The sequence below is a fragment of the Pezoporus flaviventris genome, unplaced genomic scaffold (genome assembly GCF_033815535.1).
Source record: "Pezoporus flaviventris isolate CSIRO_AGI_PZ_B2104156 unplaced genomic scaffold, CSIRO_AGI_Pfla_v1 ptg000031l, whole genome shotgun sequence".
NCBI classification, from domain to species: domain Eukaryota; kingdom Metazoa; phylum Chordata; class Aves; order Psittaciformes; family Psittacidae; genus Pezoporus; species Pezoporus flaviventris.
Window position 1 is genome coordinate 25,421,530 of NW_026892579.1, and position 20,022 is coordinate 25,441,551.

Sequence of the window (20,022 nt, forward strand, 5' to 3'; positions counted from 1 at the left end):
TTTAATTACTCATGGTAATTAAATGGTTCTGGTATAGAGTTAATTTTCTTCCTAGTAGCTGATGCAGTACTGTGTTTCAGCTTTAGTGTGAGAATAATGCTAATAGCACTGTTACAGTTGTTTGTAAGTAGTGCTTACACTGATCAAGGACTTTTCAGTCTCATGCTCTGCCAGTGAGAAGAGGCGCAAGAAGCCAGAAGAGAGCAGAGACAGGATACCTGACCCAAAATATCCAAAGTGGTATGCCATACCACAGCACATCATGGCCAGTATATAAACTAGGGGGAGTCAACAAGGAGAGACCAATTGGTGCTCAGGTTGGGCTGGGTATTGGCCAGTGCGTGGTGAGCAATTGTGTTATGCTTCACTTGGGTTTGCGTGGATTTTATTCCTCCTCTTTTTCCCTTTACTTACTATTATTATGAATTTTACCTTTTACTTATTCTCCCCATCCCACTGAGGGGTGACAGGGACAGTAAATGAGTAGCTCCTTGGTACTTGGTTGCTAGCTGTGGTTAAACCACGACAACTTGTTTTGTCAAAATTCATGTGTTTAAATTGTCTTAACTATTTTAAAGGCTCTTCTGATCTGTTTCAGGACTGAGTTCTCCCTTGGCGTTAGGGTACAGCTTTGGTTTTCCTGTGCTATCTTTGATACATTGCTTGCTTGTTGAATTGCAGATGCCCAAAATAGTAGCCCATGAATAAGTTAACACTTGCACCAACCCAGGGGATTAAAACTGTATCAAGCCTTGAACTTCTACAGGAGCCTGAAGAGAAATGCAACCCTGAAACTGAACTAATGAAGCTTCTGTTCAGACCTGTGACACATCACATGAGAAGGTGAATGAAGCTGCTAAGCCATTGTCCATCATATTTGAAAAATCATGGCAGTCAGGTGAAGTTCCCGATGACTGTAAAAAGGGTAATAAACCCCCCATTTTCAAGAAGGGGAAAATGGATGACCAGACCAGTCAGTCTCATCTCTGTGCCTTGCAAAATCTTGGAGCAGATTCTCCTGGAAGGCATGCTAAGGCACATGAAAAACAACAAGGTGGCTTGTGACAGCCAGCATTGCTTCACTAAGGGCAAATCCTGCCTGACCGATTTTGTGGTCTTCTATGATGGGGCTGTGGAACAGATGGACAATGGCAGAGCAGTTGACATCACTTACCTGGACTTGTGCAAGGTGTTTGACACTGTCCTGCATGACATCCTTGTTTCTAAACTAGAGAGACATCAATTTGATGGATGGCCCACTCAGTGGATAAAGAACTGGCTGAGTGGCTGCATGCAAAGAGTTATGGTTAATGGCTCAATGTCCAGTTGGAGACTTGGGGGTGCTGGTTGATGAGGAACTGGACATGAGCCAGCAGTGTGCGCTCGCAGCCCAGAACGCCAACCGTATCCTGGGCCGCATCAAAAGGAGCGTGACCAGCAGGTGGAAGGAGGTGATTCTGCCCCTCTACTCTGCTCTTGTGAGGCCTCACTTGGAATATTGTGTGCAGTTCTGGTGTCCTCACCATAAAAAAAGGACATGGAACTATTGGAACAAGTCCAGAGGAGGGCCACGAGGATGAACAGGGGACTGGAGCACCTCCTGTATGAAGATAAGCTGGGAAAGTTGGGGCTGTTCAGCCTGGAGAAGAGAAGGCTGCGTAGAGCCCTCATAGCAGCCTTCCAGTATCTGAAGGGGGCCTATAGGGATGCTGGGGAGGGACTCTTCATTAGGGACTGTAGTGATAGGACAAGGAGTAACGGGTTAAAACTTAAACAGGGGAAGTTTAGATTGGATATGAGGAGGAAGTTCTTTAATGGTGGTGAGGCACTGGAATAGGTTGCCCAGGGAAGCTGTAAATGCTCCCTCCCTGGCGGTGTTCAAGTCCAGGTTGGACAGAGGCTTGGGTAGCATGGTTTAGTGTGAGGTGTCCTTGCCTATGTCAGGGGCGTTGGAACTAAATGAACTTCACGTCCTTTCCAGTCCTACCTGTTCTGTGGTTCTTTGATTCTGTGACTCGTCTTTCTGTCCTTTATTCTGTGTACTAATGTCTTGAAGGACCAATGTTGCTTTTTCCCGCCACAGATGATGGAGGTTTACTTGCGTTAACATGTTACTATTAGCATCTTTTGTATTCAAGGGAGGAATTTAGACTTCCTTTATTACTAGAGTAAGCTTGACGTCTGCAAAAACCAGAAAATGCATCACTTTGAGTTGCAGTTTGCTTTGTAGAAACCTTGATTTAGAAGATTTAGAGCTCTGAATTTTATTCCTTAACTACTTCTGTTGAGTAAATAACTTGATATTTGTTAGTTGATGGTGGCTGTTTGAAGAACAGTTGTAAACCTGTGTTTAATGGTGAAATCTTATTGTCCCTAAGCTTAGTTTTGTAAAATTGTATGGACCTGTTATCATAGCATTTCTCATTGCTACATGTGTTTCTATATACTAAGTGCCACTGGCTCTGGCTGGAAATGTTTTCGGTTCCACAGCCTACATTCTAGTTAGGAAATTGGATGGTATTTATGCTTTCAACTGAATTTTGGAGTTATGCTACTAGCAGCCAGACCTGAGTGAGCTTTTCGTAGTCAGTATGGGCCCAATACTATTCAGTCTTCAGAAGTGATCTGGTTGATGGAGTTAGATACATAATCAGAGTTTGAGAATTATTTCCAACTGGGAAAAGTAGTTACAACTGAAGAACTGTGGGGGGTGTCCCTGTCCATGGCAGGGGGTTGGAACTATATGATCTTAAGATCCTTTCCAACCCTGACTTTTCTATGGTTCTGTGAACTGCAGAGACATTGACAGGTTGGAAGTTTGGGCCAACGAGAATGGCATCAGGTTTAGTGAATGTTAAGGCCTTCTCTTGAAACGCATTAATTGCGCTCAACAGTTTATGCTGGGGATGGCTCTGAAAAGGAACTGAAAGTCCTAGTGGATAGCAAGCTGAGCATGAGCCAGCAATGTGCCCTGCAGCAGAAAGGCAAGCAGTGTCCTGGGTCTGCATCATCAAGACCATAACCATTAGATCAAGGGACACGGTTGTTCCACTGTACTTTGAGCTTTCAAAGCCACAGCTGGGAATGGTATCAGGATGTGTTCCCTTAGTTTAAAAGACTGAAAAACTGTAGAGGCCCCAGTGGAGGCTTGTGAAAGTGATTAGAGGGTGATAGAAACCCTTTCAACCAAATAGGAATGTTGGAAAGATTCTTTCTTCAGCTTAGAGAAGAGGAGGATTAGAGACGACCGCTTTTTTAGCTCCTGTAGATAGCAGAGCGGCTTAGTGGTCTCAAAGAATGGACTAAAGGGAAAACTGAGCCACAATTAAAGACAAAACTTAAATTCTTTTCTTTACCCAAAATACTTAATCTTGTAGGTAGGCCTTTCTGTAGGTTGTATAGCTTGTGTGCAAACACGAGCTTCTAGAATGTTTTGGAAAGCATGATATTTCATTGCCATCACTAGCCTGTGATAAAGAGTGTCTTTCCCTTATTTATAGAGCTTTTACAGCACAAATCTCTAACATAGGGATTGAAATTGCCAGTTACCTTTTGTACTGGGGGGGGGGGGGGGGGGGGAGTTTAACTGTATTTGGAACAGTATGTAAACAGTGCTGGAAGTATTTTTTTTCATTATTTTTTTTTTTTAAGCTGTAGCTTTGAGTGACAAATCAGGCTCTCAGCTATGAAGTCCTGTAATGCTGAGCAGGTAACTGATAGCCTAACTTACTCTCTAGGAGTCTATGGTAAAACCAATTCTAATACTTCATAACTATAAAAAAAGTCATGTAGTGCAAGTTGTCAAAGATCTAGCTGAATCTATTCTTTGCTAGTATATACTTCAAGAAGGAAAATACTTTTTCTCCTACTTTCATTTCTTTTCAGTGATTTAACTTGTACCACTATCTCCTTGAGTTTGAAGCCTCTTGAGAGAGGCTGTCTGCTTGTTGAACTTAAATGACACTATTCCAATAATTTACTGGTAATTGTCACTCTGAACACTGGATAACTAATTCCATAGTAAACGAACAAGGCTGCCAGACTGTTAAAATTTGTTTCATGCTTATGTAACCTAATACTAGGAGGAATGTTTCTTGAAATCATGAAATATTGTCACTTGCAGAGTGAAACTTAAATCTGTGGGCTCGGTGTCAGATATTTATATTGAAATGGTTATGAATTTAAATAGTTAATATGGTTTAGAGCTACAGTACTAGTAAATAAGACCCCTTTCTTAAAGGGGCTTAGAAATGGGTGTTGGTAGCAGGGTATACAGCATGTTGAAAAATACCCCAAAAAAATGGACTGTGTCTTGCTCTGAGTACAATGCAGGAGACATTAGTATGTCTAAGTAGGTTCTTAAGCAGGTCAAATCAAGTCTTGTGTGCTTCAAGCTCATGTGAACTGATAGCACGTATGGTGACATTTATGACACTAGCATTTGTATTATATCTATTCTCAGTGTGAAATGTAAAGCAGTGTTTGAAATTGGGAGTAGTTTTACTGTGAAAATCCAGAAAACTGCTTGTTTATGAAGTTGGCAAATATTCAGATATCAAGCACTCTAGAAGAACTGCATGTTATTTGTGATTAAGGGAAAGAACAGCCTTCCTGCTGACCTCTGCACCTAGAACAATCTGTCACCCGACAGCCTGCCACCCATAATAACACAAATAAAAAAAAGCTGTGGCTGATGTTTTTAGACTGCTTGAGGGAAACTTTGCCCTGTATCTATGAGACTTAGAGGGCAGCAGGGAGGAAATAGTGCCATTTTCTTGATTACCTCATTTCAAATGTTTCGTTTGTAGTGGAGAACTTACCAACTTTGTCTTGGAAAAATCTGAGCATAGTGCTGATGCAGAAGCTGGTGAACACATTTAATGGTATTAGGGTTTGCTAGGAGTAAATGCCAAAAAACTTATGAATATGAATAGCTATCTAGGTAGTCTTGGAGTGTAAATGAGTTTAGATGTTCACCATGCTTCTGCCATGTCTCTTTACTGCACAGTTTTTTCTAGTAAATCACATACTTCCTAAATTATTTCATTTTAAAATAAATTGAAGACTACTGTCTAAAAGGAAATTGTGTATACTTTGCTTCTAAAACTATTTAAGTTCAATATCTAGACATTCTTATATTGCACAATGTTTTGATTATGGTCTAAAGTTGGAAAGTAAGGTTTTGGGAAGATAATGATTTGATGAAAACCCCTAAAGGGCAGCTTGATAAATCTTCCCTGTGCTATGCTTATGTGAAGTTTCTATATATGCTCTTGTCTCAGTGATCCTGAAATGCTTAAATACCACTGGAACAATTGAGGACACTGGAATCTGCATAGCATATTTTTTACACTTTACTAAAAAAAAAAAAAAGAATTGTTTGTCTTAGGAGTAGGGTGGGGACAAAAAAGCTAACAATGATACTTTATAGTTGCAACATACAGCAGTCTTAGCAGATGAAAATGTATGGAAGAAAATTTGAATGTCCCCATTTTATTTTAGGCTTATGGTATGTCAGCTTTGCCTCTAAACTTGATTAAGGGAACTACCAGTGCGGCTTATGAACGTCTAGAGAACACTGAAGATATTGAAGAAGTGGAGCAACATCTATTAAGGCTTAAATCAAAGGTATGATCTTCACTGTTATCACTTCATTAATGACTCTATTTTTATTTTTCTTTCTTGACTACTAGCTTATGGTCATGCTGTAGAGATTTTTTGCTCCAGAAAGAATAGCAAGTCAGAAGTGACTAGCTTGCAGGTATTTGAGTTACTTGAAAACCAATGTGGTCACTACTGTAGTAGCAATTAGGTTTTCTTTCAGTCCTGCAGCAGTAGTTGTTTTTGTTTAGTTTAATAATGGTGCTGATGACCTGAACTCAACCTTCTGCAGTCCTGCTTGGGTATATGGAAGAGATACTTCACAGAGTAATACTACCCTCACTTACTCTGCTACCAGTAAGACGTCCTGTTTGTTGATACTCAGTGAAGCTGTTAACACTGGATACTTGCTGCCATGAGTTAGATTCATCAAACTATTAATCATCTTTGTGAATAAATAACAGGCCTATATATTCTTGCTCCCGAGTTAATGTATCTTGCTGTTATAAATGATTTCTTTATGAAAAGCATATATACGCAAGTCTCTGTTCTGAATCCTAAACACCCCTAGGATGTTAACACCACTTGTAAACCCGTGATGGCTTTGCAGCTCACTGAAAAGCTATGGCTAATGTAAGCATGACACTTTGAACAACTTAAGAGTGCAAGCCCAAGGAGGATAAGATTTATCCTTTCCATACAGGATGCTAGGGATAATCTCCCACCTTTTCTTAACCCTTTTTCAGAAAGTGGGTTTCAAGCCAGTGTTTTCAAGCCCAGAGTGGGGGGAAGGGACATTAAGATGCATCGCTTTCATCCTGTGAGTCCTTCTGTGCGGTTGTGTGATCTGTGACAGTAGACTTCAGTAGCATTAAAACAGTTTCAACAGTTTTCCCTTGATACTTAGCTACCTCTACAGAGTGTGGGCACCTTCAGTATTCTAGAAATCCTGTTGCATAATGAAACCTAAAAAGCAATCTCCCCTCGTTAAAATTATGAAGTTTGGAGTTTATACAGAGTATTGCAACAACAAAGGTATCAGTACTGTTGAAATCAATATGAGAAAAGTGGGGAAACTCCTGAAAAATGGAGCATTACTTGTTACAGACGGCTGCTGGCTTATGAGAGTTTTCCAGCAACTGGTCTTGTTTATCTAACTAACAAACAGGATCAAAAGCTGAGAGTCTTTAAGTTATGTCTATATTTTAATGCGACCATTAGTATAAACTAATTTTATTTGGCATATGGATTATCATCAGGATTCTGATGCAGTCTGTGATTGGAATCCTAGTTGTTCAGTTGCATTTGCATGAAGTTGTGAAGCAAATGATGTTACTGAGAGAAATGTACAGTGAAAACTGGAGGTATGAAAGTATGCTACTTAAGCTAATGAAAAAATCAGCATATAATATGGTCTTCTGCTACTAAGAGACCTGGTAGCTTTATTTTATTAGTATTAAATAAGCGCAGCTTGACTTGCAGCTGTGGAGGTTGGACTATTTACATAAACTGACTTTTTTTCAATGCATTGTAATGCTATACAGGGTATGGAGAATGTGTTCCTGTTAAAAGTACATTGTCATCTCCAATTTAAATGTTACGTGTGCCTTGAATGTGGTTTTAGTGTTGCAGACTTTGAGAAATTTATCTAAAATAGATGTGCTTTAACTTTACCAGTTGTGCAGTTTCACTATTTTCAGGAAGGCTTTTTTAAAATAAGAGAAAAAAAATGCTCAGTACTTAGAGGCTCATAATTGGAGTGCATTCTTAAACATAATCATCAAACAATTAGCTAGTACACTCAACTAATCCTTGGGGTAATGATGGCTCTTGTTTAGATTTCTGTAAGGTTAATTTTTGGAACAGCAAGTTGTCTTGTTTTTGTGAGTGCAAGAAACATAGCTGACTGTCTAGTGGAATGTTGGGAAGAAATACAAATGTAAAGCTTAATATATTAGCTTAATCATTGAACTAGATTGGAAGGGGCCTCTGAAAGTAGAGGTTTGAACCTGATAACACAAAGTAAGGACCTCTTTCAGGTTTTAGATCAGGTTATTCAGGTCACATCTGGGCGTTTTGAGTGTTTCTAGCCATGGAGACTCCCCAGTCTTTAAATTTTTAACATCCTCATTGTGGAAAGTTTTCTACCATCTAATGGGACTTCCCTTGTTGCGTCTTGTGACTTGCATTTCATCCTCTTGGTATGCACAGAAACAGTGTGAAATATATACTACAAAGTCTTGCACTATTTTTTTGGTAACCAGTGCAGAGATGGTCGCCCTCTGTCATCAAGGCATAGACGGGCTTTACAACAACTAGAAGGGAGACTAAGGACACTTAGAAGAAGAGAGAGGCACCTGGAGTCTGTTGAGAAAAGCTGGTGGACAAAGTTCTGTGAAGCTATCCGACCTCTAAAGGTAAAACTTTTTCTCTCTTTTTGAGGCTTAAATTGGAATAACTTCCATCTTTCTTCCTGCCATATAAATCATAGGTCAAGTTTAATAATTACCATGCTGGATATCAGCTATTTATTTAATTATCACCTATTATTTAAATTACTGTTATACTACAGAATGGCAGTCCTATAGCAAGCTCCAGGTTCTTGGAAAACCTTTTACTTTGTGTAAACTCTGGTTAAGATTGAAAATTATAAAGTCCTAGGTGATCTACTGTAGTGCCACTGCCATGGAAAATCTGGCTGTCTTTTTCCTCAGGCATGTGAAAATGAGAAGAAAAGAAGGAAGAATTCTAGCTGTTGGGTAGCTTGGGTTAATCTAATTTACATGTAGCCAACAGAAGTGAGAGGTATTTTGAGAATATATGCATTTGGAATGAGCATCTTACTAAGTACTTACTTGATCAGTAGTAAACTAGCTGCATAGAACTGGATACTTAACAGTGCAAAGGAGACTGTTACTGGTGCAAAGCTTTGATATTGGTGGTAGGACTCTGATTTCAGTAGATAGGTGGTTTTAAAACCCAGTACTTCTCCGGAACAGTATCACAGTATGTTAGAGATTGGAAGGGACCTCGAAAGATCATCTAGTCCAATCCCCCTGCCGGAGCAGGAACACCTAGATAATGTTACACAGGAATGCATCCAGGCGGGTTTTGAATGTCTCCAGGGAAGGAGACTCCACAACCTCCCTGGGCAGCCTGTTCCAGTGTTCCGTCACCCTCACTGAGAAGAAGTTTCTTCTCAAGTTTAAGTGGAACCTCTTGTGTTCCAGTTTGTACCCATTACCCCTTGTCCTATCATTGTTTGCCACTGAGTAGAGCCTGGCTCCGTCCTCGTGACACTCCCCCTTTATATATTTATAGACACTGATAAGGTCACCCCTCAGTCTCCTCTTCTCCAAACTATAGAGACCCAGCTCCCTCAGTCTTTCCTCATAAGGGAGATGTTCCACTCCCTTAATCATCTTTGTTGCCCTGCGCTGGACTCTCTCCAGCAGCTCCCTGTCCTTCTTGAACTGAGGGGCCCAGAACTGGACACAATACTCCAGATGCGGTCTCACCAGGGCAGAGTAGAGGGGAAGGAGGACCTCTCTCGACCTACTAACCACCCCCCTTCTAATACACCCCAGGATGCCACTGGCCTTCTTAGCCACAAGGGCACAGTGTTGGCTCATGGTCATCCTGTCGTCCACTAGTACCCCCAGGTCCCTCTCCCCTACACTGCTCTCTAACAGGTCGTTCCCCAACCTATACTGGAACCTGGGGTTATTGCCATATACTGTATTTTTTGCCAGCTAGATGCAGGAAGAAATTTTAGCATTACTTTAAACTGTAGGCTGCCCTTTGAAAAGCCAGTGGGCTATAAGCAATTTCCTGTAATGTCATTGCTATTGTTAATGTTGAGTACCAATGGAAAGGGCCTGAAATTGCAATTAAACAGAAACTTTCAGTGTGAAATTCTCAGTGGAATTATCTTTCTACGATACATTAGAAATCTAGATTTAGCTATTTCGTTTAAAGGACAAATACCCCTGGCTATTCACTTCAGCAGTTTGATATTTGAATAGCTTGTGTAGTTTCTTTAACTTTTCAGTTTGACCTTAGATTTGAGAAATTCACTGGTTATATCTACTGTCTGTAGGGCTTTAATAATTCATTGTATTCTCATAGGTAGTGTACAATGTCATTAGTTACTGTTACTTACGGATTTATGGTCAGGATGACATTTTAGTGCATCTCTGTTCTTGTGGTTTGAATACTTGCTTTTCCTCTCAATAACTAGCAGTCACTGTGGATTGTTGACTTGAACTCCCCTTTAGTCTGATTCTTAAGTTAATAATTTTTTTTTCCATGGAGTCAGCTAGGTTGGGAAAGACCTTTAAGATCATCAAGTCCAACCATTACTCCAGGACTCCCAAGGCCACCAGTAAACCATGTCACCGAGTGCCTCATCTAAACAGTTTTTGAACACTTTCAGGGACAGATTTTCACATAGAGTAGGGTTATACTATGAAGCATTCTACAAAGCTTGTTTACTTTTACTTTCTTGGAGCTGTCCTGTGAAGGTGGTAATGTCCATCACTTAATAACATCTCAACTCTTGCAGGACTGTTTTACTTTAATAACATTTCAGTTGGCTTTGCAAATATGTAACTTGTCAGTTGTTCAGTTTGTGCCTTTCATGAAAAGAAGGCAGTCTTTTAAATATCCCTATGTAATACTTCTGTCCAATATAGAAGTGCAGAAGATTTCTTGGAAGTGTTGTAAAGCAATAAACAAAACTCCATCTTCAGTGCAACTTGTATATTGTTCAAGAATATGGCTATTTGTCAGACTTAGAAATTGCATTTGTTGTGAGGCAAGGACTAGATAAGGAGACTGCTATTTCTGCTTTGTGTTTGGGAAGGTCAGATTTATGGGAGCTGCAGACTCTTACTGGGACTGACAGCAGAATAACATGTTTAAGAATAGCACTTAATCTTTGAGTGTTTAATTTAGTGTCTACATTCAGACTTCTACAATCATATTGTGTTTGCATAATGTCCTCCTATATTCTTACTTTATTCTTTTACTGCTGAGTATCTATTAGCATGTGATTTGGTGTTAAACAGGGCCAGTTGTTTTTTCTCTGAAGACTAACTTTTTTTTGTCATATAGTTAAGTAAATTTTGAGAACAATTGTTTTACTCAAAGCTAAATAAAACTCAGATGAAGCTGGTTATTTTTCAATTTAGTCAAAAAAACACATGCAGAAGATCCCAAGTAAATGAGTAATGGTCAGCATGGGTTTGTCAGGTGATATCAAACTGGTCTTAACTTCTTTCTACAAAATGTAACCTTTCCTGTAGATATCATATCTGCTGCTTCTTTCTTCTGTATTATGGTTTCCCACACTTTCATCTGACAGCAGCAGAAGAAATGTAGTACACTCTAAGGATAGATATAAAAGCTGTTTAGGGAAGAAAACTAAACAACTCCAGAGCACATAATTATATTCATTCAATATGTAAACAAGCGTACAGGTTGTGAAATGTGGAAGCCTAATCAACAATGGTAAGTTGGGACTACTGAATCAGTTTCTCAAGGGATACTTCAAAACAGTTGTGAACTAACTGAAGAGATGCTCAAGGTGAGTAATATAAGAAAATAAAGACTCAGTCTTCAAGATTGAGACCTCTATATACAGAGCATGCTCATGGGGCTTAGCTAAAGTAGAGACTCAAAGGCGTGGGTGTCAGTCCAAGCATGTATGCAGGCTGCTACAGAGAACAGTATTCTCTTGATAAATAAGAGTGGTACACTTGAACCCTAGCAAGGGAGAGGGGAAACTGTTCTCCTATCTAATCTTAAGAATAATAAGGACTTTGTATAGATCGGTCAGTCTCTGTGCCTGCTGTTGAAGGCCCTTGGAGAAGCATAGGTAAAATTCATGTTATCTTGAGGATGGAGGGCTAGGACATTCCTGGTTTTGTTTTTGTTTTTTTGTTTGTTTGCTTGTTTTAATGGGCTTTTGATTTACACACCCCTGAGCCCTGAGAGCTGAATTTGGGGAATTGTAGGCAATTGCTTGAATAACAGCTATGCTGGCACAGCGTTAGTGCAGACTGTAGGCACTGTCAGGAGTCAGTTTAGTTGCCTGAGAGAGGTGGTGTGGCTAAACTGCCAGGCTTTATTGCTGCATTCAGATCTGTATCTTCAACATCAGGGAGGTTGGCAGCATGAAAAACAAGAGGTGTGGATATTTCATGTCTTAAGTTTGCATAATAACTTAATACCAAGTGTTTTGCTTCATCTAATAATAGCTTTAAACCCATGTTTGCCAGATTACCTGAAACTTCCTGTAAAGGTCATGCAACAGTGTGGTGGATTCATTTGGCTTACTATCAGATGCCAACCCAGGTGCTCTCTCACTCCCCATCAGCAGGGTGGAGGAAGAAGTAAGATGGAAAAATATGTGACTGAGAAAGACATGGCAATCACCAGTTACTGTCATGGGCAAAACAGAATTGAGGAAAACTGCCAGTTAATATTGATTGAGTGGTCAAAACTAAAGACCATTTAAAACATGTTCCTTCCCCCACCCACTGTTTCTCAGGTTTGACCTTACTCAGTTAGTCCTGACTCTGGAGTGGCACAGTGGGGATGTGGAATAAGGAGTTATTTCAGCAGCACACGTTGTCCATCAGTGAAACAACTTAGGTTGGCAGAGATCGGGAACACTTAGGAAGTTGAAGGGAGGTACCAGTGAAAATCATGTAAGCAGAACATGAATAATGTAAGAAAAGACTTAGCAGCTTCTGATTTGATTATGTGTAGTAGTAATAGAAAAATATACAAATCAGTTGATTACATCTGAATTATTTGGCTTGACTTAAAATGCAATTCTGTGACCTAGAAGTAGTAAGCTTTCGTTTTTACTCCTCAGAAATTCTTGTATTGACATTTTTGTCTTGGTTTTTGCTTAGCCATGTCTCTTAACACTACATGTTCAAGCCTGAAACAAAACTTTAAGTAAACAGTTACTCTGTAAACTGTTAAGTAAACTTTAAGTTACTGTTCTCTACTTTAGCTGCTTCCTTACCTGCTTGTGTAGATGCTTTCTATTAAGATGCTTAAGGAACTCATTTCAGGCAGCAGTTATGAGTTGTATTAGTAAGTATTACTTCAACTCATTGTTTTTGTAATATCTGCAGTCTTGCATAAAAGCATGGTTCAGTGGATTTTGGCAGTTACTCGCATACATACTAGCTTGTAAAACAGATTGTAGGTTAGAAGAGCCAAGCAGACACTTAAGAGGTGATCAAAGTGATATAAGTGCAAGGCAGCACCTCTGAAAGCTGTTCTGTGGCAAGTGATTGAATACAGGTGTGTGTTGTATCTGAGGCATAAGAGGAAGTGGCCTGGCAATGGATCAGTTCAAACTGATTGTAGTGGAGGAGTTTACATAGCATGAGGCATGGTTGCATTGAGATCCTGGTTTCAGAAGGAAATAAGGTTGTCTTTAATTGAAAGTTAGACTTAATATAAATCAAAGGTTGTTTGCTTTGTTTGGTTGGTTGATTGGTTGTTTTTTTTTCCCCATAATGGCTTTACTAATTCCCCTGTGTTGTTTGACTGAGACACAGTCTTTTTCTTTTCACCTGTTCTAGTATAAAAGCTTTTCAGCATCAGTTGATAAATAGTCCTGCTGTGAGAACACGAGGTTTTGATTAAGTGCTGTCCTTTGCTCTGAAGTTGAACATGGACTCCTGTTCTCAGGGGCTTGGATTCCTTCTCATTTATGCTGACACAAATGATTTTGTAAATTCTCATGGCTAAGTGTATTTAGAGTCTTTGAAGATATTCTAGTTGGTTCAAAGCTAGTAAAGAGCATACAGTAGTAGTAATAAGATTGTCAATGACAGATTTGTCCTTTGCTATAGGTGGCAAGTAAAAGGCAACAGTGAGTGTTGCAGCTCCTGCTGAATTGTTTTTCTAACCTATCTTAAACTTTATGGGGCAGGGGAAGGAAATAAATTACTTATTCTTTTGTTTACCCAGATACAAAACGATACCCAACTGGAGGTATGCTTTTAATTTTAGTTGGGTTGATACCACTTGATGAGGCCCAATTGGGCTGTCTAAGCTGCAAGCTCAACTTCTAGTCTGAGTGTTGGTATTCTCTTAATTGTAGGCCAAGTGCTAGTTAATAGACTAGGAATGAGGAGTTGATTGGTTTGCAGTCAGTTGAGGTATGAGGAAAATCTAGGCAGGAACATAAGGAACCCTTCTGTGAAAGAACTAAGTCAGCTGATGCTTTGAAATTGTGTAAATGTAGGTCGATGTTAATTACAAATCACTTATGGTTCGGTAGTCTTAATAGCTTTTTGTAAATACAGGATGAACTAAGGTAGAATGAAGGCCTTTAATATTAGACTTTTCAATCTCATGGTTAATGGGACTGGAGTTTATGTTAAAGTGGGAAAAGGGGTCTTTTTCAACTACTTAACTACATCTGAGAGTGTTATGCATCACTTTGGAAGACAGGCATATTCCAGAGGAGGTAAGGACCTCTCTCTACTGCTGTAGTTGGCAAAAGGTAATGAAGTAATGTGAGCTTCAGACTCTGTCTTAATTCTTTTCAAACATCTATTTCCTCTACAGATAATACCTTAGTGGAATTTTGCTGTGGAGAGGTAAAATCATAGTACACTTAAATATGTAGGATTGTGTGAGTTAATACTTACCTTGATATTAATATCTATATCAGTACCTAATAAGGCTTACAGTATTTGAGCTGTTTTATAAATGATGCTCTAATATTCTGAGTTTGCAGATAGCTTATCTTCAGAATTTGATGAACAATAATAGCATTGTAACATTGAATATCTTTAATGAGCAGTTGTAACAAAATTTTTAACCTTTTCAAGATGACTGTGTGCCAAGTTTTAAGGTTAATAAAATAATTTAAACCACAGAACTCCCCCATTGATGTGGAAGACTATGCATTGTGTTCCTGCATATAGAATTTGGAAATAAGCCTATCTAGATTGTCTCAGGTCTGGAAATCAGAAAGTGTTACCGTCTTGGGAAATTCAGCATGCTTATCTGAGCGTATTCTATGACACGGGTTTCTAGGAAATACGGTGAACCTGTCGGAGGTGTAACTGAACGAGTTTGCTACCTGGGCTCACCTTGGTGTACCATTGCCCAACACTCCCCACCATAGAAATGAGAGGGAGCACCTGATTAAGAGTTGAAGAATGAGTTCCTGAACTAGCTTGTAGCCCTGGAAAAAACACAGGAGCGGCTCTTGTAGAGGGCTGCGTGGAGAATGAAGTCGCTGGTTTGAGTGCTCTATTTGGGCATAATAAAAACACTTTCCTGTTTTTAATGAAGATCTTAAAGAGCAACCTTATTTCTCCAAATCTACTTGATTCAGACCATTTGTAAAAACTGAAAGAAATGAAGCCACCTTTGAAAGAAGCTACCTTCTTTCTCTGAAGATTGAAAATGAGAAGGAAATGGTGAAAACAGTGTAGACATATCTGAATATTACTTTCAGTTCCCTAAACTTACTGCTAATTTGCTTGAATTATTCCTGTTTAAAATAAACTTCTTATATTATGATTATATTCAGGGACTAAATTATCTAGCTTTTTCAGCTGTTTGCTTATTTTAATCCATCCTTTTGTTGTGGCTTAACACCAGCTAAAACAAGGACACCCTTAAGACCTGAAAAATCAATCTTAACTGATGTGGAACCCATCTTACCTGATGTGGTTGGTTTACAAAATCTTAATTTACTCCTGGTAAACTTAGTTTAGGGTTTTGTATGCCACTTGGCTGAGCTGAGAAATTCTGTTCTTGCTTCTTACATCAGGCAGTTCTGTAATAGTCTGGAGAAGCTTGCAAAAACAGCCTGCTGCTGCTGATTTTAAAAATGATAGCAGTATCTGATTTAATTACAGTGATCCTTAAAAATTTTTATCTGTACTTATCTGTGCTTATGACTTTCTGGCTAAATAACCACAGCTGTTCTACTTGTTTCTATTTCAAATTACTGAATAGGATATACACTCTAAAGGAAGATTGTGGGGCAAATGACTCTTCTAGTGCAACTAAAAGGATAGGAAGCTCTTCTAGAACTTTTACCAGAAGAGAGAGGCCTCTGGCAGTTCTGATGTAGGAATCTCATTTTAATCACTTGTGGATACATAGTGGTTTAGAATAACAGTAGCACTTAACCTGGATTTCCTTGTAACTCGGATATTTTTCCTACTGCCTGAGTATTTATAAGCATTTTTTCTGCTAGTCCATTCCCAAGTCTTTACTTCACAATTAAGTTTTTAGGTAATTTAAACCTTTTAGTCAAAATACTTTGTGAAGTGGATGATTTCTGTAACTTGAACCTTGAAAATTTATTTGAAATACTCAATACTACTGATTAACTGAGAAGACTTGCAGGCAGAAGAAAGAAAGGTAGACCTAGTATGTGGGCTTGGTTAATTGAATTTTACTCATTTCTAGTGATTTGGTCACGGAGTGTGTCTGAGTAGGGTTACAGAAGGGGGCTCTCACTTGGAAAAGGTTAAGCTGTGCATAGGTTGCCTCGTGTTAGAAGGTGAGCACACAGGTGTGGTGGCCAATCACACTCTGATTTCCCTTAATTAAACCCAAATGCATGTATATAGTTAAGATTTCCTGTATGATATGGCAAGTACAGGTTGTGCATTCTGCTGAATGCTGCATTCATTTAATGTCTCATCTGCATTCTTAATACCACTTTTCATTTACCGCTAGATTCTGTATTGCACATGATGTACTTTAATGCTTGTTTCTGAGCTTAGTGTGTCCACCTGGTAAAGAGGTGCTTTTCTCATCTCAGATGATCAAATCTTCAAATGTTTGACATAAGCTCTGGTTAACAAAGTAAACATTTTGTTAGCACTTCTCTTAAGTATTTACCAAAAAAATTACTGTTTCAAATATGCATAATCTCTGAGGCAGTCTGAGGTCATTGGTCCTTTATTGAAGCTTAGGTACATCTTGACTTTTATCAACTGCAAGCACTTTCAGTTAAACTGTAATAAATCTTTACTTTTAGATTGTGTGGGGAGTTTTCTTCATCATTGTGGCGCTACTCTTCACTGTCTCTCTGTTCTTGTCAAAGTAAGTAATTTCAGGTTTTTTTCTTAACCACTTAAACTACATGGTTTCTGTTCTGACATCAAAATCAGGGGTGGTTTGCTTCAAAAGTCAGCCCACTTTGCAACTTTTTTTTTTAGCTAGAGCTGCATTTCTCATTCTAATAGTGTATATTACACTGAGCAAAATGTACTAAAACAGTTTCAAAAAAGGACCTGGTTCAGCTTGATTGACGATCTGCTGGTAAAAGCAGTTCTGATCCAGCCAAAAAATTAAGCATAGATTTTAAGGAAGTTTAATTCAGACTACAGAAGTACTCTGCTTGCTTGAATGAATCTTAATGTATGTGGGTACTTCTTGGGCTGGGTAATAGGTGCTTAAATTCTTGCATTAAGTTACATATATAATCCATTATGATGTACATTACATTGTAATTGTTTCATGGTGTTGAAGTCAATATAGCTAGCTGCAAATCTGATGAATTTCAATGAAGATTGATGGTAACCATAGGTCTCAAATGTTGGCATTTTTAATTTTGCTGACTGGGCAGATAAGCCCTATGACCCAAACTAGGGAAAAGCTAAAATGCCAAGGAGGTGCAGAAATTTATATACCTTTTCACAGGATGAGTGCAATGAGTGTGGTAAAACAAAGCATATGTCTGTGTAGATATGAAAAAGCTGTCAGTCTCTGAGCTTAGTTCAGTTTCATTTTGAGTTGCCCTTAAAATCAAACTGAAGACAAGCCTCTGGGAGAACCATATTACTTACGGAGTTTTTCTGAATTACCACAGTTTGGACAAAGCTCTGCATTCAGCTGGCTTCGACTCAGGATTTATAATTTTAGGAACTAATCTGACCAATCCGTTGAATATGTTGTTACCTGTTCTTCAGACAGTAAGTAAAGAAACTGGTGATATACACATGTGTGGATACTTCTCTCTGTTTTTTGGTAAGCTGTCAAAGGCAAACTACACTGTTCCCCAGGTAATTCATTTAAATAAAAAATTGCCTAGTATGTGTTCTTTAAAATCAAGGCAACTTCATTGTTAACAATATTTCAGTTACTAGATACTGATACGAACATTTTGATTTGCTGGAGAAGGTGCTGCTTGAAAGTAATTTGTCTGATGAGAACATAGAGGAAATGAAGAATGACATCACTTGTAGTTATGTACAGAATAAAAGCAACTTTCTCCCATACCCTACATCACATTCTAGTTGTTGGTGTACTTGGTAGTTTATCCCCTTTAAGTTGAAGTAAATGCACTTTTTCACTTTTTAGTATATTTGTTGCACTTTGAAATATATATTACAATATATATATTGTGTTTGTGTATGTTACAGTGATGCTTTATTTTTGAAAAAAAAAAAAACTAGACCCCACAACAAAACCCTACGTAAGAACAACCATCTGTTAACTTCAGTAGGGTTGGAAGGCAACAGGGCCACATAGGAATTTGGCAATCGGTTGTGGGTAAGCTAAGAAAAGCAAAAGCCATAATGTAAACTAGTGCTTTACTCTCCCCTAGTTGAATTCTTTCCATAATCTTGTTATAATGGGTTGGCACAATGCATTCCTTCCCTGTGGTTTCCAAACCATTTGAACCCCTAAGCTTATTCAGAAAAGTAATGTTCAGCAGTAGTATTCTTTAGAGCTGTTGTTAATGTAAATCTGAAATTAAGTTTTGTATGCAAATATGTTCAGAAACATTTAAAAAGAGAATGCCTATACAGTCCTAAAATGACTTGCCACTGTGGACTTATTTAAATGTACTCTCAAGAATAGAGTTAAGTATTTATTGTCCTAAAAATACATAACACTATGAAAATAAGGCAAGTTTTAAATTAAGAAAAAAGCTCAGTTGCTTTCCCAAACTTATTGTATAAGCTATATTAGCTCCATTTGGAGCCAGCTCTGTAAAACTGGTGAAAGGTCTTCTACTAGTTCAGATGCTATAAGTAGAAACTACTTATGTAGCTTTAAGGGGGGGAGAACTTGTTTTTTTTTGTTTTTAATTGCTTGTTATTCTTGTTTTAGGTTTTCCCATTGGATTATATTCTTATTACAACTATTGTTATGTACTTTATCTTCACTTCAATGGCAGGGATTCGAAATATGGGTATATGGTTTTTCTGGATAAGGGTAAATATGATTTAAGAGTTTAGTGTATAATATTCAGTAAGATGTTTAACAAATATGTGTTATCAAATACATTTAATAAATAGTCATTATTTATGTACTGCTTTATAATGCTATTTGCAACATCCAATATTTGTCTGTATACCTAATAAGTGTTAGAAGCCTGTTGTACAATTTTCACGGCTTTTGGAAGGTGCTCTGTTACAGATTAAAAACTGCTGTCTTAGTTTGACAAGCTGTATGGTCAGGTCACTCAAGCATTTAATCAGTGGCATTTTGGCTTCTGACTTTCCTAAGTTGCAGTATTTCAGAATCTTATAGCTTAAAGTATTAGCGAATTTTATGGTCAAAATCTGAGATATGCATACAGTCAGTGTTTTCCTTGCTTTTCAGGTGACAGGCAAGTTTAGCTTGATTAGATATATAACGGTATAGTGGCATGGCAGGGGGATTGGGCCTGGATGATATTAAGGTCCTTTCCAACACTAACCATCCTATGATTCTGTGATACTAGAATTACTTGATACTGCAAGTAATATGTAAATATTTGAAAAAGCAGCTTAATATCCAACAGTAGTATGCCATTCATATCTGTAATGCTTGGTTAAGTATTTACTTGCTTCTGTGCCTACTTTCAATTTAATACTGTCACCCTTTCATGTGCTGACACCATAAAGTGACCCTGAGTCCTTGCATGGAGTTGACATGTGCTGTTGGTTTTGGTCTCCCATCATTTACCCTTCAGCTGCCAGCCCCTTTACCCTAATATGATACTCAGGTTGAGGCTTAGGGATTACAGAATAGTGGTATCTACAGGGTAACAACAAGGTGTTATATTGCTCCCTGCAGTGTTAAGTGGAAAAGGTGGTGCAAATGGTGTGCAAATTTTCTCAGGGCCTGGGAATCTCTCAGAACTCCTCCTTGTCTAGATGTCATTAGAGGTGTATTGGTAGCACCTCACCATGACCAAAGGACACAATATTCTTTGACAAAGCAAGGCACAGTTTATCAGTGATAGGCAACACTATTTAAATCTTGCTGCTAACTGCTGGTGTGTCAATGTTCTGGATCATTATTACAAGCAATGTGGTTAAAAAGCTGTGCTTTGAGATGTAGGTAAATGTACCTGGAAACCTGCTTTGACTTACTGGAATTAAGTTGCCAGAGGGTAATTTTAGCAGCCTCCCACTTCTC

The 20,022-nt window shown here is 38.5% G+C and overlaps 1 protein-coding gene across 2 annotated transcripts in view; it reads left to right on the forward strand.

The window, feature by feature from the left end:
* The window catches only part of LMBRD1 (LMBR1 domain containing 1), an 82,139-nt gene that overhangs the window by 40,841 nt on the left and 21,276 nt on the right, over window positions 1–20,022 (forward strand). For both annotated transcript variants that reach the window (XM_061460532.1, XM_061460534.1), the window contains exons 8-12: window positions 5,503–5,628; window positions 7,866–8,018; window positions 16,646–16,710; window positions 17,480–17,582; window positions 18,727–18,831. In XM_061460532.1, coding sequence (XP_061316516.1) covers window positions 5,503–5,628; window positions 7,866–8,018; window positions 16,646–16,710; window positions 17,480–17,582; window positions 18,727–18,831 — 552 coding nt within the window. The remainder of the gene's footprint in view (window positions 1–5,502; window positions 5,629–7,865; window positions 8,019–16,645; window positions 16,711–17,479; window positions 17,583–18,726; window positions 18,832–20,022) is intronic.